The following is a 22,298-nucleotide window of genomic DNA, read 5'->3' as shown; positions in this document are numbered from 1 at the left end:
GATAAAGATGCTAAAATTCCATATTTGGCTAGAGGACACAATTTGGTCCAAATCTGCACTGCATGCCTCAAAGACAAATCATCACATGAGCTGTTGTAGTTCCAGTGGAAGGCACCTTTGTAAAGCCCTTGCAGACATGACAAATCAAAAGCTTCTTAAAGGTTGTGCAAATTTCCAAACTATCGGACAACTGTCTAAGTCTCAGGGAAACCTGAGCAAATACAGTCAGCAGGTGTCATGCAGGAAATACTTCTGTTAGGTGAATGCAGTAAATAGGAAAGAAGCTTAGGCACATAATTTGAATACCAAAATTTCAATTGTTTCCTGAGTTTTAATATGAAATCTTTCATATGAAATATTGATAATTTAGATTTTAAGCCTTAAGTAAAAATATTAAACATTTGATTTGTAACTGTAATGAGTATTCTACAGCATCCCACTTGCTGCTGATCTGGCTGCTCTATTGTTAGAGATTTATTGTCAAAAGGTCATTTCCTACCTCTTACCAATATGAGCAAGAAACTCAAGGTGGTGAAACTTCAAGGTTATGCACTAATAACAATGACAGCTGGGATGACTGGATGTAACTTTCTACCTGTAGAAGAATTATTTTGGGTTATTAACTTGGACCAAGGGGCAGAATCACTTTAGTAAAATGCAAAAATAGCTTTTGTCCTACAATTATGCTGAAGCCCAGAAGAATGTAGGCATTTCCTTGGAGTGCTGCCAACTGAATACAGCTGCTGTCCCACATTATCTGCTCCTCCTCTGTAAGAATTGAGAGGTAGTGATACAGAGTAAGCCATGATGAGTATGTGATCTGTAAACTCGCTTCACGTACAAACTGAACAGCCCTTTATTCTGGAATGAAAGCATGCACAGATGATGTCTTTAGTCTTGTGTACAAGTATTGGCAAAGGGGCTACGGACTAGAAAGACTTGGAAGCTGAAATTCTGCATTTCTGTCTTTAGAAACAGCAGCTGAGACCCCAAAGGGAATGTGGAGCACCACCAAGAGACTCCACTGATCATGAATGGTCTTGCAGTTGCTGAACATCTTAGGAAGCAACTGGCTCTAATAGGGGCTAACATGTTAACAGCAGTATGTGCTGGATATTTTTTAGGGTCAGCATCAAAAACTTATCAATATTGTGCCCAAGGGTTCCACTCTGAGTACCCTATGCAATTAAAAACAGGAAACTGGGACTACTCATAAAATTAGCTGCTAAACAGAAAAAAGAAGAAAGCAAGCACATGAGGAACAAAACGCTGGCAGTAGTTGTATTCTGTTTAGCTAGCTGCCTGTAGTACAATGGGGAGAAGGGGATCTACCAAGTAGGATAAAAGAAAATAAAAGAGGACTTGTCTTCTGATTCAAAAATTGGAGAGGATATAAAAAAATAAAACCACTTTATTTACTGTCCTCTATCCACAGAGCATTGCTGCAGCTGCTGCTTTTTTGGTGCTGAGAGCCAAGTGGCTTCCCAGGCGTGGCAAGGAATTTGACATTCTAATTATGAGCAAAGGAAACACTAGGAAACTTTGTTCTGCATTGGTCAGTTCTTTCCTATCTCAGCAGCTCCTGGAAGAGGGCAAACCTGGCAGTTCATGGCTTTGCACCCTCGCAAAATTCATTAAGACTAAGCAATGTGAGGAATAGCATCTGTTGCTACTGTCTAGCTAATAACATAATCAACCAGGATGAGAATAATGGCCAACTGGTACTAAGGAATGATAAATCCTCACCTAGAGGCTGACCTCCCTAAGCAAAGCCATCACTTACTGATCTGAATAAATCACATATTATGTATAGAGACCATGGACAATAGTGAGATATCTGCATAAAGTGAAGGACATACTAAGAGGATCAACCTGGAGACAAAGCCTTGATAAAACCAAGGGAAAGGAGTAAATGTATTGTAAATGTATATACCTGGAAATAGCAAATTAGATTGCAAAATGTGGCTTTGATACCAGAGATCACCTCTTGCAGCAGCTGGTGGTACTAGGGAACCATGCCATGGGTCTCAAGACTCCTTGGGAATTTGGAAAGCATTTTTCTGATCAAATCTATTCTTTCCAAATCAAACAAATCTTTTTGGGTAATCACACAGTCTAGATCTACTAGAACAGCCTTTACTGGTGATCTGACTGAAAATCCTGGATGTCTTGGAAGTGCCTCTTTATTGAGCTCTCAAATGAACCTGAAAATCCTCAAGGTCCAGCTGTATCACCTGTCTGAAAAACCTCTATTCCACTTTCAAAGCAGTAGAGCCAAGCAGGGACTGAGCGCATTCTTGGGGAACCATCAACCTGTGAAGACTTAAATCATATAAACCCAAAAACCTCATGAGTTACATAGGTTGCTATCAAAACTAACTCCCTAGCACCAGATGCAAAAGTACGGTAAATATTTTTTTAGACATTTGACAGTTTTTAAATGACCCAAACTGCAATTCAGTTCTGTGTATAGAAAAGGACTCATGCATTTTTGGTTTGTTTGTTGCATAAGCAATTACTCAAATTTCTTCAATCTCTGTTTTAAGATACTGATTGACAGAAGTGATACAGACATAGCCATTCAAGATGCTTTCCAATCTGGGCAACTATAAACTGGCATGCTGATGGAGATACATGCACACAAGTACACAAGCAGCAGAACTGATTTAAATGTCCTCTTCTAGAAAATAACTTTTGAAGCAGGATGCCATTTGTTTTAAGCTTCATTTTTGATCGACTTTACTTTGTCTAAGCTCATAAATTACAATTCTGTTTTCCACACAGCTTTTGTGTGCTGCTCTATGCCAATCCTTGCACACTGTTTTCGACAACCGACTGTAGGCAAGCCAGTACAATTAACAGACTATTATCATTAAAGCAGAAGGATAATTGTCAACTGGACCTAACACCGCTTTGATACTAAGTGAACTGTTTTCTCAGAAATATAGTATGGGGTTCATCAAAACCCTTGGTATAAATCAGTGTCATAACATAAGGCTGTATGCTGATCTATTGGCAAACACTAGTGTAATAGTTTAGCTTAATTGGTGACCAATTTTTCTGAGTGTCCATCACAACAATACAAAGCAGCAGTCTGTGTTTAAAGATACACATTTTTTTCTTTATGTACAGTGCACTTTTGTCTGTGGACATGCTAGTGCTTTTTAGGCATGAAGGACAGAGGCTGCTCCTACAAAAGCTATCTGTACAACATGATCAAATAAATTGTCAGTGATGCCTTCATTGCATAAAATATCATGATGTTGGAATACTGTCCAGTAGCAGTCATACATACACAGATGTTGATAGTGTTGGTAATATAATTTTGACAGGGGCCCATCCACAAGAAAAAACTCCACATCCCTCTTTCTTAGTTATCTGGAACCATATCTTAATCAAAACCTAGTCTTTGAAAATTCAGGGATGACAATGTTAGATGATCAAGAATATGTAATTTGCGCTGTTGTAGACTGAGGACCACATAGCAGAATATCAGAAGGAATGTTTTTTTTACAAGCAGAATAAAGGTCATGCCACCTCAAGGATAACTGATTAAAAAGGAGGAGTAAATCACCCATAGAGGCTTTAGCATGCACTGTCCGACTGTTAGGATTTCTGGATATGATCATGCTAGGCTGTGAGCTTATAATGAATGTGCATGTTATTTTCAACCAGGCATAGTAAGTTCAATTCTTTCAGAAAGACTGAAGCACCACACATATTTCTGCCTAGGGCATCAAGGGTAAATAGGAAATGCTCTTTGAAGGTTCAGTATGGCTTCAATGTTAATGCTAGTGATAGAAAATCTGAAATTAAGGTGTGCCTGCGTGTGTCCATTTATGTGTATGAATACTTCCTTATGATGAGAGCAAGTTTTTCTAAAAACCTGGATAGCAAACACAATGGGATGACTTGTCTGAGATGCAACCACATGGTTCAGCCACCAATAATTGTATAATAATGTAGCATTATGAGTGTTTAAGTGTAAAAAGAAAAGCCAACACTTCATTAGACTGAGGTTAGTCAACAGATGGTGTATAGACCGCCAATAGTCTATAAAACATCAGACGGCTGGTGTAATTTCTACACATAACAGAAGTGTCCCTGACATTGACAAGTCAGTACATGCCATGTAGCAGAACTGGGAGCTGGATTTTTATAGAGATATCACATCATTGAAATGGTGAGAAATTAAAAAAAAATGTGGTTTGGCTATAAATAAAATTAGGATGGTTAACATTTTTGGTGATATATGAAAACACACAAGTTGGTTTGTAGGTTATTAAAAACCTGCTTGATTCTTTGCTTAAGACTTGACACTCATGACCATATAAACAGTAAAATTTCAGCCATAGTGACCATCAAATGCCGTCTCTTTACAGGCTTTTACTTAAGTGCACTAAACCTCTCCTCGCAGGTGCTGAGGATCTGTGAAATGTCACGTCCTGATGGCAGTACTGCTCTAAGTTCATAAAGAAATAGAACGATGTGGAAGGTCTTACCAGTGAAAGTATGCAAAAATTATTTTTAAGTAGGCTGGCAATATTTTACATACGTGACAGGTGGCTCATCTGCTATCAGATATTAAAAACTTCTACTGTTTTTCAGAAAAGTAGAAACAAAAACAAAAAGAAGGGTCAAAGGCAGAAGTTCCAAAAGCTGCCAGAACTCATGCACTGAAACTAGAACTTGATTTTACAGCATAAGGAAGTGGAGCACGTAGGCTTAGCGCAGCTCAAGACAACTTTTCAAAAAGACATGGATGCTTCTGCAGGAAAGAGGGAGATAATAATGATAACAGTTGGAAAATGCCTTGGTGCTAGTCTGCAGATAAAAGAGATGTATCTTGCGTGTGGAGAATAATTTGAAATTGACAAATGTTGCTATAACAAAAGCACCATTTAGATCAGAAAACAGACAGCAACTTGGAGGTAGTACACATTAATAACTTTGATTACTTTCCTTAACTGCTACAAACTTAAAAGAAGCTTTGTCATCTTAAAAGCACAGTAGCAACTGGTATGGCCTTCTCTACTACTTACTGCAAATGCTTCTGTCATGTTTTACAGATTTGGAACCCCATGAAAGCCTGCTGCAGGAAGATAATGTTTGTAAGAAGCAGTTCTTATAGTGTAAAGAGAAATCCACGTGCATCTTCCCTTCAAGCATTTTTGACATGAAAGTCTTGAACGCACTCTGTTGCATGTCCTGTGTTTCGGTTTGTGAAATTTACAGTAAAGCTTGTCAACAATGGAGAAGATAACTCCATTGTAAAAACCTGAATGTTAGGTGCGTTTTGTGTTCTTTGGGGTGGTTTTTTTATTTTTGTTTGTTTGGTTTTTTTTTTTATAATCATGTAAGCCTTTTTTGGTTCTGAGCAAGGAGACAACTCAGACTGACCACCAAGGCCAGTATGATCTCCTGTCTGGTTCAAACTAATGCGTTCCTAGTTTACTTCTCCTGAAAGCTTGTAAATATCAGTGATTTTAAATCAAGCAGTTGCCCCATACAAAAGGAGCAAACTGGTTATTGTTTTCTTTGTTAAGTGGACGGTGAATGCTGCAGGAAAAGAACTCAAGCAGTATCCAGACTGTGTATTCGTTTAGGGATGAAACATGAAGTGACATGTGACACTTCTCAGCCTAGATACTGAAGGTTAGACAGTAGGCAAACTTCTTTCCTCAAAAGAGACCTTTTATGACAGGAATAAAGATATTTGTGCATTGAGACACTGATTCAGAGTGACCATTTAACAGGAATAATACACAATACAAGGAAAAATAAAGGTCATTCAAATAAAACAACATTTCCCTCATGGCATTTATTTTACTGGAGTATAAATCTTTTTGAACAATTCGCTTACGTAAAATTAAATGCTTTTATACATGTGTAAAAAGTAGATACAGAAATTAAGCATGATTTCATGCATCTTTAGGTTTTAAAAATCATCATTTGAATCTTGGCCTTAACACTAGTGATAGTTAGCAAGTCACAGCACCCTTAAAATCTCTTTTACATGAAAAATCATACTTTTTCCTTTCCTGCACTTACCAATGCAATTACTGTAAAATCACTTGCAGGCTGACAAAAAATGACACAGGCAAAGTAGGAGTTGAGGATGGAGAATATGGCTAATCCCTAATGACAGGCTTCAAAGTAGGTAAACTCACGCACTCACGCAACTTTTCAATGTGCAACATTCCCTACATAGATAATTCATATCTTGGTTGGTTTTTTTTAAGCTTCAAGCCTAAAATGATCAAGAAGAACAAGACTAAGAAACATAATTACCTAATGTCAAAATATTAAATCTCGTATTTGATATCTAAGGTGGATACCTGCAAATGAAAGCCTTGTTTTATTACAGTGTGTTAAGTAACTCTGTTATAACGTCATTTTTCTATTTCTGTCTCTCTCTTTTAACTTACATCCTGAACATTAGTGTGAACACAATCATATTGCAATAATGCGTCTGAATGCTGCAAAGGATATGGGCATATTTGGCTGCCCGAGGCCTCTCTGTAAGGGCCACCTTTGCTGCAAGTGAAGAATTCCAAATTGCAACTAGTTGATCTCAATCCCTTTCACTGTTACGAGCAGCTCTCATGGTGGAGGGCATGCCTCAGGGCATCCATGTGTTAGAATAATACAAAACCAGCATCTACAATTCAGCAGATGAAGGGAACAGGGGAAGGGACAAACTTCAGTCACATAACCTTCAGTATTGCTTATATGAACATTTGGCTTTTTAGCACCCACTGACTAATTGAACAGTATGCTGAATGGACAACTAATTGGAAACAGACGTTCAGTATCTTAGTTTCAATAGCTAATGAACAGTCTTCTGAAGCTTTTTTCCAATGTTGCACAGCATACTGAAGTCTTAATTCAGATTCAGAAAACAAAAAATCTTGAGCACCTCTTGCTTTCGAGGCACTGAAAGTTCAAATTATGGAGATTCCAGGAGGCCTATTTTTCTTTACTCACTGTATTAACTCTTCCCATTCACTCATTCAATTTTCTTACATTCTTATACAGCTTTTTCTGTGCAGGTGTACAATACCCTATTCCTACTCTCAGGTCAACTCACTGCTTGCTAGTGAACAGCAGCATTTGTCCCAGTCATGTTTTTTTGCTAGGTGGATGGTGCTAGGCCAGCTAGAAAGGAAGTCACATTGCAGCCACTTCTGTCAGTGGGGTGCTAATTTGGAACTTTTCCCTGTGTTCACTGCCTGGAAGAAAAACATTAAAAAATTTTTTTTAAAACTAATCTCTTCTCTACAAGAGAAATTAGGCAGAGGTAGTAGCACAAAAGCTTCTTTGTCAAGCTGTACAACTTCAGATAAATACAAACCTTAGGAACCTTGTGGATGACTTCCACATCATCTGACTGTGATAAATGAACAGAATGACATTTGTCTTGAAGTTACCTTTGCTTTTAACACTTATGAAAGGTTTAATAATTTAATTCCTAAAGCTATACTTCTGTATTTCAACTGTGACAACAAGCAATATCTTTGACCATTTACCACCGGCATTTGAGATGTGCTACTCTGCTTTATCAAACTGTGCAACTGCTAAATTGACTGCTTTGCTACTCTCTTTTCAAACATACCTGCATGCAATCTTATTCTGACAGTTAAACATGAAAAGCATGACTGTACTGAGATGCACCTTAACCAAGCACCAGATTGCATTTTCCATCGTGAGCTGTTTGCGTATTTTACATTAATGGCACTGGTCCACAGCACATGTTTTTAAGTGTCCCTGTGATTACTGAAGAAAATACAGCAACAGTACTGATCGCAATTACAGCATCATAGAAGGGTTTGGGTTTGGAAAGGACCTTAGGGATCATCCAGTTCCAACCCTGCTATCACGGGGAAGGACACCTTCCTCTAGACCAGGTTGCTCCAACCCCCATCCAACCTGGCCTTGAACACGGCAGGAATGGGGCAGCCACAGCGCCTCTGGGCAACCTGCACCTGTGCCTCACCACCCTCGCTTCAATGCCTTTCAAAGGCACCTTTCCTAAACATTTGCGCACCTCGCTTATTTTCCCTTCAAGCCGCAAGGGCCCCTCATTCCAGGCCATGGGCAGTGGAGCTCTCAGCGGGCACGACCCCCCCGGAGAGCCGCCGATCCGGCCGCGGTGACCTCGCACCGAGCAGCGGGAGGCAACAGCGTGGGGCGCGGACCGGGTTTTTCAGACAACCCCCAGGGTCGACCTCCGCGCACCGGCAAGCAGCGGCAGCAGGGCTGCAGCAGCGTGTCAAGGCGGAAGTCAGTCGGAAGCGGCTGAAAATAAACAGATAAAAAGCATAAATGCATAGCCATACGGACCACCGGCATCCGGGCGCCCCTGCACCTCCCACACCGAGGGCCCGCCGGGCTCCCCCGGCGGCCGCGCCCCAGCCAATGGGGTGGGGGCTCGGCGGGAGCGCTGACGTCCTGCGCCGTGCAGCCCCGCCCCATCCCGACCGGCGCCGGACGCAGCCGGAGATTCCCGCCGGCTCCCCCTTCCCACCCTCCTCCTCCTCCTCCGCCTCCCAGCCAAGATGGAGGACGGCGGTAGCTGCGGCCACCGGCAGCACGGCGGCTAGCGCAGCTGCTGCTCCTCCGGCTCGCTCCTTGCTCCCTCGGGAAAAAAAAAAAAAATAGGGAAAAAAAGAGGCTGGAACGGATCCTTCTTTCTCCGCCCATCGGGTGCTGCCTGTGCGGACTGCTGGCCCTTCCCATGCCGTCGTCGTCGTCGTCGCCCTCCTCCTCCCGCGATTGTCTGCGCTCCGGCTGCCGCCCGCCCGCCCGCCCTGACTCCCTGCATGCACACGCCGCCTCCTAGGTGGCTGCGGGGGGTGGGCGCTCCCGGAGCTGCCATTCCGCACATACCTTCATGTCCCTGCGCTCGCCGTGGCCGCCCGCCGCCGCCCCGCATCGCTCGCACGCTCCGGCTGCCGCCCTAACGGCCGCTCTCGCCCGGAGGTGAAGCCGGGATCCGCGGAGGGGGCGGTGGGGTTGGCGGTGGGTCTCGCCCGGAGGAGCCGCCGCCACACGCAGCAGCCATGAGCAGCGCCGCTACCGCCACCTCCGCCGCCACCACGGCCGGCAGCGGCGCGGGGGAAGGGGCCGAGGAGGCAGCCAAGGACTCGGCGGACATCGCGGCGTTCTTCCGATCCGGTGAGTGCGGCCCCGTCCCTCACCAAGGAGCTGGGGGGGTGGGTGGCTGTGTGTGTGTGGAAGCGACAGCGGCTGGAGGTGGCGAGAAAGGTGGAGGGAGCAACGTGCTCGTCTCGGCGCTGGGAGAAGGGGCGAGGGCAGCCGGCTTTGTCAGGTGGCCGTGGGGAAGGCTTCCCTTCGGCAGTGCCTGTGCGTGCTGGGCGCCGCCGCGCTTCCTCGGGGAGGTGGCGGTGCGGGGCTCGGCCCGCGCAGGGCGGCCTGTCCGGGTGGCAACGGGGAGTGGGGAAAAGCCTTGACCCCTCCTCCCATGTCGGAGGCAGCGGGGCTTCGTCTGCTGGCTGGACGCCACCCTTGTCGGCAGAAGCGATGCGTGAAAATGGGTGCGGTGGGCGGCCTGGTGTGGCCCGGCGGGGCGGGTGCGTGCTGCTGCCCCGAGACGGTGCCTCCGGTGACAGGTGCGACTTTCCTTTCCATGCCTGCCCGATAACGGGCGCGTTACCGGGGCCGAGCTTAACCACCTGGTGCAAGGCAAACGTGGTGTCCCCGATAACGTCCCGCAGCGGGACGCGGGCGGCCCTCGATGCCGGAGGTCGGGAAGGCTGAGCGGGGCAGGGGAGCGGCGCGCCGCATGGCTGCGGGCCGCGCTGGCCGGGCCCCCCGGGAGGCGGGCGTGCAGTGATGAGGGGATGACACCGCTATAAAAGGCAACACGCCCCGGTCGCCCTCCGCCGGTACCGTGCTGCTGGGTGGCTGCCGAGGGCCGGGGTGGGAGAGGGGAGCGCTGAAAGCGGCTGTTCGTAGCGAGAAGGGAAAGAAAAAGACAAAATCCGAAGCCCCACTATCAGGGGTGTCCCTGCCTCAGCTGAGGAGGGGCAGCAGCGGGGGCCGGGCGGCAGCGGCTCTTGGGCGCTGCCGGGCTGGTAAGCCGGTCTCAGTGCGGAGGCTCTGGAGGGGAAGGGGGGGGAGCCTGTTGACAGGCTGCCGGGATAAAAATATGGAGGCCGCCTTCTCCCTCGGTGTTTACTCTCGGCACGCAACCAGGCGGGGAGGGCGGCTGTCCCCGTCACAGAGACATTGTCCCCTAGGGAATGGCGGCCGGGACGGAGGGGAGGCAGGGCTGCCCGGGACGTACGAACCGCCGGCAGCCGGGGCGACGGCGGCGACTGATCCTTCCTCCGGTGCCGGCTGCCCTCCCCCCGTGCGGCGGCGGCTCCTCCCTCTCGCCCTCGCTCCGCTCGTGGCTCCGCGCTCCCCCGGGCACCCCCGGCCATCGCTCCCGGGCGGGGCGGCAGGGCAGGGCTGGGCACTTGCTGCTTTCGGATGCCTAAAAAGGAGCGGCGAGCAAGGAAAATGCAGACTCACCGCTAGAAAGATGGGGGGGGTGGGGGGAATTGCCGATACAGTGTGTAGGAAAAAATAATTGGAAACGATAGCAGTGCTGCTAATAACGATAAAAGCTGTGTTAATTGGGTTTTTAAGGCAAGTCCGTGAGGGAAGTGGGAAATGGCATAATCAGTGCTGCTTGTGGTTGGTGCTTGTGTTTGGATGTGTTTGATTTAATGAGGGTGAAGGAGGAGGTGTGATTTGCAGCAGGCATCCCTGGAACAGGATTCGGAGCTGCATTTGCTTGGACAGACGGTCCAAACAGGGGGTTGCATCCTTTCCGAAGAGCCTGATGCTCCCTCAGCAACCTGTTTCACGTGACAGTAATGAGTGCGAAACTCCTTCTCGAGTCAAGATGCTGGTGTTGGTGGGTTTCATCATGGAAGAAGGGGTGAGCTTTGTTGTTCTCGAGAAAAAATCCCGTTGAAAGCAAAATGATGGATTACAATAGTAGACATACAGTCTGCCTAGTATAGTTACAAATGGGTGCATGTGTAGTAACCTTGCAGTTTTAGAAGACCCTGCCAGCTGTATTAATAGTCAGCTTCCACATTTATGTGTGGGTAGAAGGATGACACAGAGTTGATAGGCTTGTAAGTGGTGCAGGGATGACTTCTGGTACTGATAACTTTTCATAACAGGAAGTTGCACTGAGCTTAGTCTTACAGGACCAAAAATCTTAAAGCAGTAGAAGGACATGTCAAATGCTTATCAAAAACCTCTTAGAGCATATTTAGCAGCTGGCATTCTCATTTCCGTATTCACATGTGGAGGTTATCTCGTTCAGCCTGGGCTGTGACATCTGCTGGAAAATGTTCTGGCATCTCTCATGGGTGTTTGATATTGGGAAGAGCTCTTCAAAGTCTGCCTCTGTACATGATCCACTCTTACAAGGAAAAGGTCTGTTAAGAGATCTCCGGTGCTTCCCATTGTTTGAACAGGAGGCACAGATTTTTTTTTTTTTCAGTGAAACACAATGGATAGAGCAATCAATGAACAAGCAAAAAACTTCATTTGGTGTACGTGGGAGCAGACAAAAGTTTTCTCTTTACAGTATTTACAATGACAAATGCTTCCTTTTTCCTGTCACTTGCAGAGAATGTCAGCAAAGCCCTAGCTGTTACTTAAAAGAGAAAATGAGTAAAAACGTTACAATGTATTCCAGTGGGGGAAAAAATCCCAACCCAAACAAACAACAAAAACCTGCCTAAACAATCAGTTCTAATCTTAGGCTAGTTAAATTGGTCAGTTGAACTGCCAGCAGGGTTGTTGGCTTTCCTCCTGTCCTTTTGTAAGACTGAGCCTCAAGTAGAATTCAAGTAGCCTAAAGAACAGAGTTTCATTATTTGGAAAATGTTTTGTTAGGATGTTGAACAGCAGCTAGGTTCACATCACTTGAAATGTGTACGTTTCCAGTTTTCACTTTGGTTATGTGAATGTAAACTCGCTCTGAGTTGTTGTGGAAATAAGTTGCAATTGGAATGTGAAAAAAGCAGCTGAACTGCAAGTGAGGTGGTAGTATGAAAACATAAAGATTGTGTGTCTTGAATTTAAATGAGGAATCCCTTCATTTGAATTTGAAGAAATTGAGGCAACTTGCTTTCCGTTACCTATTTGGTATCTGTATTTCATTATTTGAAATTGAAAAGACAAGAGCACTTTGTTATATCTGTCACGTTCTTTGCAACAGGATTAAACATAAAACATAAAATGTAGAGTTGAGTGCCAAGCAAAGTGGTTACTTTTCAATGAAGAAAATGGAGGGGTTGTAGGAAGTGTCTTTCTGTCTTGTACATAAATTGGAGATCAGAGATGACCATGAAAACTGACAGAAGTGATATGGTTTGAGCTGAAGATGTATAGACAAGTATTTCTTTTTTTTCTTATTAAAAAGTGCACTGATGTGACTTGAAAGGACTGGTAAAGTCCCTTGGAATTATGGAGAAGCAGACTTATTACTGCATGAAAACCCAGAGGTGCAGAGTGTAAATGGCTGCATAGAGGCATGTTAATACATGAGTTAGTATAGAAGATCTGTTCTGTTTGAAAAAGGTATTAAGATAAAACTTTTCAAAATGTATTTAAGTTTCACCTTAAAGTTTTTTGTATTTAGAAGAGCTGAAAATGTCTAACATGAGCAAAGTTGGAGGGGCTTCCATCAGGTGGCTTACAGGGCAGTAATTGTACAGAAATTTTGTTTGGTGGTTCTTTTGTTGTTGTTGCTGCTCAAATCTTCATCTTTGCAGCTTTTGAGTTCTCAGTAGTTAGGGTGTTTTTAGGAAGCAAGAATGAGGGCTGTCTGTTAAGTTTCAATTGTGCTGTTATAACAGTGTCCTGCAAACCAAAGAATTTTTGCTAGTTGAAGTTAATGAATTTTGGTTTTGAGCATAAAGAATAAAACTGTTTTCATCTGAGTAGAAGAGACATTGATTGTGTGGTTTGTAACTAAACTTACCTTCTGGGATGATGGAGAAATCTGTGAATAGCAAAGGGTATAGATAAAAAGGCTTGTAAGCACTTCAGTCAACTCTGGGCTAGACAGTATAACAAGTGCCTTTATAAATGACTCTGGTAAGCCTTCATGGGGGAAAAAAAACCCAAATGCTGTAGTTATCAACTGAGAACTCTTCAAAGTTTTGCAGTAAAAGCAGATGTTATTTCCTGTAAGATTCTTTACTATGAGTGGCTTTTGCAAACTGCAGAGGCTTCATTAATTTATGGGTAAATTATACAGTTTTAAAGCCATGGAGGAGATCTGTGTTGTTGCCACCTGTTTATGAGAGCACTTTACACATTTCCAGAAGGACCACAATATAGATCAAGGGGCAGGGACCTTTTGGAGAGAAGGAAACGCTTGAAAAACAAAGTTAAAACAGGAGGCCCTGGAAATTTTGTCACTAGTGTGAATAACTACCCAAGTTTTTCCAGGTCATATCTGAATATAACAGTTAATTGTACTTCATCACTTAATCTGGAAAAACAAAAAGGTGGACGATTTGCCATCTAAGACCAAATCTATGCAGGTGGCAGCAGTCGTTGCTCAGGAGGAGGGCTAAGTCTGTAAAATGGATGTGGGTCTGGAGAGAGAAGGGTTTCCTGTGTAAAAAGTTCAGTGTGCCACCTCTCTTGAGGTGAAGTCAGAGAACAGGCCGGTAGCCAGGATAGCTTTGAATAGCACCTAGTTCTAATGTACACTTACTCTTTCCTGCCTTCTTAATTTAAGGTTAATGATAAGAGAATTTAAAACTTCATTTTGAGATACATGTGGGTACAGAAATGTCCATGTATTTTAGGAAAGTGGGATGCTGAAATCTATTGTGATTATAGACCTATAGTTGAAGACTTCTGCATGTTTTAGGGGCTTGAGATTTGGATCATCCTAGGTTCAGTCAAGTCTGCCTGTAGGAGCCTGGGCTGATAATTGCTTGAGTAGCTGACCATATAGGAATTATTAATGAGTATCATGACAATATAATTGATTCCCCCCCCCTTAAGTCGCAACAAATAATACTGTAAAGTTAAAAAACAGAAGGTTTACTCAGAAATTTACAGTTTCACCTTTACAGGGATGGCACCTATGTTTTGCTTCTTCCTGCTCATAGAAACATAGCATGGTTTGGGTTGGAAAGCCCCTTAAGATCATTTAGTTCCATCCTGTGGCCATGGGCAGGGATGCCTCACACTAGACCAGGTTGCTCAAAACCCCATCCAACCTGGCCTTGAACACTTCCAGGGATGGAGCATTCACAGCTTCCTTGGGAAGGCTGTTCCAGTGCCTCACCACTCCCAACAGTAAATATTTTCTTCGTTGTATGTAATCTTAATTTCCCCTCTTTAAGCTTGAACCCATTGCCCCCTGCCCTGTTGCTACAGTCCCTGATGAAGTATCCCTCTCCAGCATCCTTGTAGGTCCCATTCAGATACTGGAAGGCTGCTATGAGGTCTCCATGCACCCTGCTCCAGGCTGAACAGCCCTGACTTCATATGGAGGTGCTCCAGCCCCCTCATCATCCTCGTGGCCTTCCTCTGGACTCGCTGCAACAGCTCCATGTCTTTCTTATGTTGGGAACCCCAGAACTGCACACAGTACTCCATGTGGGGGTCACACAGTACTCCAAGTGGTGTTGATCATATTGTTATATACTGCTGCCTTGCTTGCTTTACATTAGTGTCTTGTGTGATAGTGGCTGGGAAAGTTCACTGCCTGTAGTAGACAACATTAAAAAAATGCTGCTGTGGCAGAAAGTCTTTTGGGGAGAGAGGAAGAAAAGAGAGAGAGGAGGAAAGATTACATGGAAAAGAAAAAGCAAGCAGACTGTTAAAAGGCAGCAAATTTTTTCTTTTGTGCATATTACTAATAAAAAACTCTCTAGCATTTAGATCACAGGCAGATAGCTTTCATATTAGGCATCAAGGATGAAGGAGAAGCCAAGTTTTCTGCTTAAATCCATGAAGCAGAACAGAGATGTGTAAAGTTAAGACAGATGAACCTTCTTAGAAAAGCACTATCTCCTTGATGTGTACCAGCTAACTTCCAGAGAAGGTTGTCAGTGCTGTAGCTGTGTGGCTTTCTTGGCATGGCAGTTGGAGTAGCTACGGAGTAGTGACAAATGTCTAACAAAAATAATCTAATAATGAAGCCAGAAGTGAAGTGTTGGCAGGCAGCACTGGTGGTATGCCATGTGATATCTCCATGCTGTCCTCTGCAAGTATTGATTCTTGCTCCTGTAGCTGTCAGTAGCTGAGGTGTGTTTGGGGGTTTTAAGAAATGGTCAGCATGCAGAAAATGCAAAGTATGAAACAGCTTGCTGTTCTTTCATGCAGCTTATTGTGACAACAGCATTTGTATTAAAAAAAAAAGTAAACAGCAAAAAACTTAACATGCGTCAGCTTTTCAAAAATCTGTTAACTCGAGTTGATTCAGTCAGTAAGAAGGCTGCAGCAGTATCACTGTTTTGTACTGATTGACCCCAGCTGAAAAAGAAATGGGTTCTCAAATTTTGAATCCAGTTCCAGCAGCATCCAGTCCAGTTTAATAAGATGATAAAAGTTGGGGTGAGGTGATGTTTTAAAAAAAACATGCCATAGAGAAATGTCACGACTTGATAGGTCCTGGTACAGAAGAGAAATAACTACAGAAACAATTAAATTGCAGTGGGGAAGCTACTCTGGATATAGCATTGTTGGATTGATGTTTTCTGAACCAACGAAGATGGGCGCAGAGCACTGTAGTATGAGATGCAGCAGTTGTGCAGCTTGGCTTAAAGTGGAATAGCCAAACTTCTCTGGTGTTAGCAAAGGATAGAGAATGTTAGAGGTTAGGGTTTGTTTGAAAGAGTCAGAGGCAGTAGTCATGAATATTCCTACGGGAGGGCAGAGATTTACTTGTAACACCTGTGAAAGCTGATGGTTGATAAGTGCACGTTTGGAGAGGAAGGTAAATGGGAGTTAGAGAAGAGCCGGACCCATTCTTGGGAGAACGTTTGAACTAGTGTAAGTGCTGTTGTGCTCAGAAGGGAGCCGACAGAAGTCGGAAGAGACTTGGTGCAGCTGAGGTTTTCATTAATTGCAGAGCTTGGTCACTGTGTAGACAAGGTGGGTAGTAAACATTTCTTGGAGAAGTGCTTTCTCTCCAATTAAAAGTGTCCCACAGCAACATAGCACAAACAGGCATGAAATTTCAACCTGAAATATGTGGCTTCCAAAAACTTTTCCATGTATAATGATCATCTAGGTAAAAAAAAAACCACAAACCTGAACAAAAACTTGGAAAGGCTTTCCTACCCCAATATAAAGAGAAAATATTATGACTCTTTTTCAATTAAAAATAAAAAAATTCTGGTGTCAACAAATGGGCCTGTTCAGATGCAGACTATTAGGTCAGTTTATTAATAGGGTGAAACTGCACTGTGATTTTGGTCTGCAGCTTGAAGAAGGAGGCGAGATCACTGAAATAGCTGTTTGTGGTCAGCAGGAAAGACACCCTGAAACTTTGGAAATTCTCTGGTGTTTGAGGGATATTCTTCTGAAAGCGGGTGATTTTAAGGAAAACGAAGGAAACTAATTTTTTTGTGTGTTGTTGAGAACTAAGTCTAATTCGAAAAAAGGGTAATGGGTAAAATAAAAATGTATTGAAGGCATAGCAAGCTGTTTTAAATCTAATGACTGAAATGGTTGTGTCTACTTGGTTGTTCTCATAAAGAAATTTGCTTGATTTGGAGAAGCATCTTTGTTTAACATTTTTCTTGATGCAGCAAAATCAAAAAGTAGACTACTGGTGAAGTAATACTGATGATCTGCAAAGCTGAGTCATATTCCTTCAGGAAGGGTACTGCTGTTTTGAGAAAACAGATCACTTACCCAGTAGTGAGGAGGAGGAATTGGAATGACAAGGAGCAACTCAAGTGCGTTTAGCAGTAGACACTACAGTGCATTAAAGCATCTGATTTTCAGCCTCTAGAGTAGGTTGTTATATCGATATACAGGCTCATTAATGAGTTGTGTCCCCAAAGTTTCACCAGACAGTCTGAGTGACAGGGCTTTGCTTTAACGATACAAAGACCTTTACAGTGACTTCTCTGCCAAATACCTGTTTTAACTTACCTGAAACTGGAGCTGTTGATCCCAGCCTCCTGTAGTTGCCCAGAAGAGGAAGAGATAGCCTAATTGTCTTTGTGCTTTTGTTTAAAAAATAGGGCTATTTTACAAGGCTATTGAGTGGAGTCTTCTCACATCACTAAGTCAAATTTGTTTCCTGTGTCACTGTTACTGCTGTGCATAGCTGGCAGTAGCACAGGTTAATAAAAGACACTGCAGATGTGTAACAGGTTTTCCTACTGAGCTGTACAGAACTGTGCATCTTGCTGGTGCTTTGGATGTAATGTTTTATAACCTGGGCCTTACTGAAGTATTACTGTTTTGTAATTAAGGTGGTTTTTTTTAATTAGGAGGAAAAAGAAACCTTTGCAGGAAGATGTAAAAATTCCTTAACATTTTTTGTCTCTCAGGACCTAAGATGATAAGGAAGCAAGATGTAAACGGTAGGAAGTATAGGCTTCCAGTATTTTGCCAGTAATTTGCTTTGTTTGGTATGTTTTATTGTATAGCATTTCAACAGAGTGCTTAGATAATTCCTACATATTCATGTAAGAGGTTAATGTTACTGGCTTGTGTAACAGTCATAACATGAGACTGAGATTCAGGAAGGTTTGTTTTACCAGTATACATGGTGATGCATGTGTGGCATGTATACACTGTCAAACTAAATACTCCATGTAGCTTAGAAAACTGAGGTTGCACAATGAATCTTCTTAACAAAAAGTTGGAGAAAGTATTCTGGGCAGCTGGGGCTGAAAGGGGCTATTGTAAGTAGTCCTGATGCGTTCCAGTCATCTGTAAAACTACCCAGAGCTTAATTACTCATGTTTTCTTGTAATCTTAGTGCATGTATGATCAGTAATAGATATTCATGAGGTGTCTACAGATTGTGTAAGCACTCAGTAGTGATTTTTGTGGTTAGCTTCCTACATAACTGTTTAGCAATTAGAGGCTGAGGGGTCTGTGGTCATAGCGAAGTGAGATTTCCTAAGTGCTAAAAATGAACAGGGAAGTATACTGCAGCATGTTATACAGGGAAGTATACTGCAACAAGGACATGTTAAATATCTCGTTTGTATGTAGTCCATACCTCACTTCTTGCATAAACTAGTAAATTCAAATCCCAAACCTTTAGATTTTATACTGAATTCCTGCATTTTTGTGCATCAGTGAAACCTGCAGCCCTGTGAGATGCTTTGTCAAGGCATTTGGTCAGAGTATATTCACTAAGCTTTGTGGTGGTCACTTAGCTGGTAAATAACTTTGAGGCTGTTAAACAATGAGAAATGTTACTGCTGAGATTTCTCAGAAGAAGTAGTCTCAAATGTTGAAGTCTTGGGGACTGCTAGTTTTCAGAGCCCAAGCAGATGTTAAATGTTGGGGTGAAATGAAGTGATGTTTCTTAAAACTTGGCCCAGATAATAAAAGGAGCATGCATTGAGAACAGCAGGAGAATACATCAAGAACATCCCAAGAAGAGGGTTAGAATAAAAGGAGTATTAAAATACTAAATGTTAACTTGGCTAACCTCTTATACTACCCAATGAACTTTGCTGTACCCATTGTTTAGACTTGGCTATGCACTGTTTGGTATAATTTTCTACCAGCATTAAGTTAGTAAGTCCTTCACTTTTCAAATGTTTATCGTGCCACTACCTTTTGGACCTGTTGGGTTATGTGGCATTGAGTGCAAAGATTGTATCATTTTCTGAGATCATAACAATGCTCCACCCTTTTCTAAAAAATTTAGGCTAAGGTTGAAATGCCTTGCACTTTTGTAATTCTGGAATTAAAGGAATAGATTCCACAGCTGAGGGCACAGAAAAAAGGTAGAAAGCTGTCAGCAAATCAAGGTGATTGAAACAGAAATTGACTGAATTGTCCTATTCTATGCAAAATTTGATAGTACATAGTGCAGTGAAGATCAGACTTAAGAAGATGTAAACCCCTGTCTTCAGAGGCCTCCTTCTGTCTGTTGTTGTAAGGAGATAAAATAGGATGTGTTTTCTCTGCTAATGAAACTGAATAGCCATATTTCTTTTTTTTTAATTTAAAGCTTTACTCTCTAAGCTTTTATTCCTGTCTTCATTTATTTATTTGTTTTATTGATGTTAGTTAGCAAGTCCATTTTTGTTGGTCCTAAAATAATGGAAATAGGACAGTTACAGCAGTAGTTCATGCCCTTCCTTTGCACACCTTGAAGTCACATTTTGTGTGCCTCAAGTACTTGTTTTCTGCAGGTAAGATTAGTTAATGAACTTGCCATGGCTTGTGAAGTTCAGAGAGGAAATCCGTGCTGTGCATTGCTTAACTGACAGGGGATTAGGTGAGCCAGACTTCTGCAAAGACAACAAAGACAAGCCAAATTAAAGTTTATTAGCACAGTGGCACTTTTTCAGATGGAAAGATGAAGTCAGCCATAATGTATTATTTAGTAAGTACTTGATTGGCTCATTAATGCTTTAAATTAATTAATTAAATATTAAGACACCAGCTTCTCCAAATGTAGATGAAGACTGTCTTTGGAAGGAAAACAAGGACACTTACTTGACTGAATTTCTTGCCTTGGTGGCTGAGCAAAAGGTTACAAACCTGAATTTAGTTTCTATTACCATTATGGAAAAATTCTACTGTTTTGATCTATTGAATTATCAAGGCAGCAGAGCCAGTCAAGTCAGATTATAAGAAAGAGATAAAACATGGTTTGGTTAGTGGTGATACTTGTAGAATTTAGCCATGACATGTGGTTACCTGTCCATGCAGAAAGAGCAATTATCCTTTGTAGTACAATGTCAGATTTGCCTGTTCTTAGCTTGGAACAAGGGTACAACTCTGCCAACAATAACCACTCAGCGTGCGTGTGTAAACTGTTTTTTTGTTTTTTGTTTTTTGTTTTTTTTAAGCTTGGAATCAGATGCATCCTTCCCTAGCCAAAGAGAAACATTTGAGAAGCTGTGACGCATTTACCCAGATGAAGGAAGGAAATGTCCGAAAGAGTCAAAAGCTAAAAATAGACCATTTTACTGAGTTGAACTCTGGGTAGGAATTGAAGAACTAAATATACATCTACATTTAAGCCTTTATAGCTTAATAACTGAGTAGTGTAACACTTTCTGATTTTTTTGTCTGTTTGTTTTGGGGTTTTTTTGGTTGGTTGGTTGGGGTGTTTTTCCTAAACTTTATAGCGGACATCAGGTGAAGACTTGTGTTAGGCTTTGCGAGGTGGCTTTCTGGTGCCTTAAATAGGCAGAGCTGAGAAGTCTGACCATCTCTTGATGGTGATTGTTACAGCACAGTTTAACTCCCTGGAAAAGTAGATTGTGGGTTGGGTTTTTGTTTGTTATGTTTCTTTTGAAGAGCTAGTAGCTATTAGAACTGTGAATTTAAAAATGGATATATATTTTATCCCCCCAGCTTCTTCAGGAAACAGTAAATTTGCCTCTGTCGACCTGTATGTAAAAAGTGGGGATAACCCGAACATCTGAGAATTGATGGTTGGCTGTCCAAAAAAGCTTGCTTTCTGCCCTGCTACAAACCCCAGTTTAGAAGCTATCAGCTTTCAGTTGTGGTAAAGAAAAAAATAAGCTTGTTGGAGTGTTTAAAATTTGTGCAATAGAAGAGAATGTCGGAAAAACTCTTCATGTGTTAGAGTGCTCTACAGTACTCTCTTTAGATGACAAAGAGTGCCATGAAATCAAGTAAAGCAAATTTTTTTTTTTCTCCCTGGAGCAACACTATATGTTTTGGGGTCATTGGAGGCAACCCACACAATACTGCTGCCTGAAAACTGGAGTTTTCCAGCCCAAGAAAGTGGGGCCAGTGCAAGTGAATATCTGTGGTTTAGTGTTTGCTGGCTGCCAGTGAAGAGTAGGTCTTTCATGCTGCTATACCTGATTTGAAGCTTTACATTGGAGAGGTGAAACACGTATAGTTAATGCTTTGACTGTCAGAAAAAGAAATGTTACTATTAAAATAGATATATGTACAATTATAGTAAATGTAATGGGAAATTATGGGTAAAAATAGTAGCATTGATTAGGTTGGCTTCAAGCAGTAACTGTCTTCCTCTCCATCCCCCAAGATGGGAGGCTTAGTTCTGTTCTTACATTTAAGACCTTCCCTCTTCTTACTATATTCTCTGCTGTAGAATGGTTTGCCTTTTTATATTTGTTTGACAGATGTATAAATAGTTGTGCTTGTGTTTTGCCTTTTTTTTTTTTGTGTGTGTGTTTGTTTTTCCAGAGGAGCCTGGGGATGTTTTTGCAAGGTTGTTTTGAGCAAATTTGCTGTATTTGATTACTAAAATAGTATTTGTTCCAAACAGCAGTTTATGTATTAAGCTCTGAACAGTTTGTAACAAAATGACCTGACTACCTACAGTCATGGATATATAGCAATATGCCAATATAAACTTTGTATTTATGGAATATATTGTATAGCAAAGTGTGAAAACTGCTATTTTTCAAGTGTTATTTTTCTAGAATGTTTTTTGAAGTGGATTTATTCATGTTGCTAGCCCCACTGTGTTAACCCACTTTTAGAAAGTTAAAGCTGTAAAAACCTTTTGAGAGACCAGTTGTTTAGCTGGACAACTACTTAATCTGTGATGTTTCTGCTTGTAGGCAAGTTCATGATGTAGAATCTGAGCAGGATGTGACTTGTAGCTCATGTTCACTGAGGCAACAAGGTTGGGTACAAAGAGCAAGAAGGTGCTGCTCTTCATAATGCTGTAAATGACCTCTAGGCTGTGACGCTGAAGTGGCAGAGGCCTGCTTTTGAGTGTGGGAAGGTAAGGATGGATGTATCTTGATACTAAGGCAGAGCACTTAATGGGTGACCTTTAAGTTGTCTGGCCTGCCTGTAGTCAGTTCTCATCTGTGCATATGCTGCACCTTTTCTGTATGTTGATATAACAGAGGATAAGAGGAAGGTATTGTGTGGTCTTCAGCAGCCAACGTAGTATCTGAGGCTTCAGTTTGTTTCTTTGTGGAGTATTTTTAATGCATTGTACTCCTGCTTCTGCTCTAGCTACAAAGCTTCAGAGATGGAGTACAAAACTGGCTGGCTTGGGTTCTGCTAGTTTAATGAGACTTGCTTAACCGTAGGAAAGATGAGTGTTAGAGGAAGGATAGATATCTTTT

At 42.4% G+C, this 22,298-nt stretch overlaps 1 protein-coding gene and 1 long non-coding RNA gene across 4 annotated transcripts in view; one reads left to right on the top strand and one right to left on the bottom strand.

Moving 5' to 3' along the window:
* Positions 1-6,949: 6,949 nt before the first annotated feature.
* Positions 6,950-8,172, bottom strand: LOC130609658 (uncharacterized). The gene is made up of 2 exons (XR_008974837.1): positions 8,048-8,172; positions 6,950-7,228 (listed from the first exon to the last, which is right to left on the bottom strand). It is a non-coding gene; the product is annotated as an uncharacterized LOC130609658 (long non-coding RNA).
* Positions 8,173-8,546: 374 nt separating this feature from the next.
* Positions 8,547-22,298, top strand: part of TRIO (trio Rho guanine nucleotide exchange factor) — a 237,234-nt gene continuing 223,482 nt past the window's right edge. Inside the window, exon 1 of one of the 3 annotated variants that reach the window (XM_057428885.1) lies at positions 8,547-9,177. In XM_057428885.1, coding sequence (XP_057284868.1) covers positions 9,063-9,177 — 115 coding nt within the window. In that variant the 5' untranslated portion in view covers positions 8,547-9,062. The remainder of the gene's footprint in view (positions 9,178-22,298) is intronic. The other 2 variants (XM_057428884.1, XM_057428883.1) reach the window with 2 other exon arrangements.

This window comes from Pezoporus wallicus, unplaced genomic scaffold, assembly GCF_028554395.1.
Source record: "Pezoporus wallicus isolate ANWC-B61680 ecotype Strahan unplaced genomic scaffold, APGP_CSIRO_Pwel_v1 contig_6658, whole genome shotgun sequence".
NCBI lineage: Eukaryota > Metazoa > Chordata > Aves > Psittaciformes > Psittacidae > Pezoporus > Pezoporus wallicus.
Note: the sequence above shows the minus strand (reverse complement) of the source record. Positions and strands in the feature narration are given on the sequence as shown.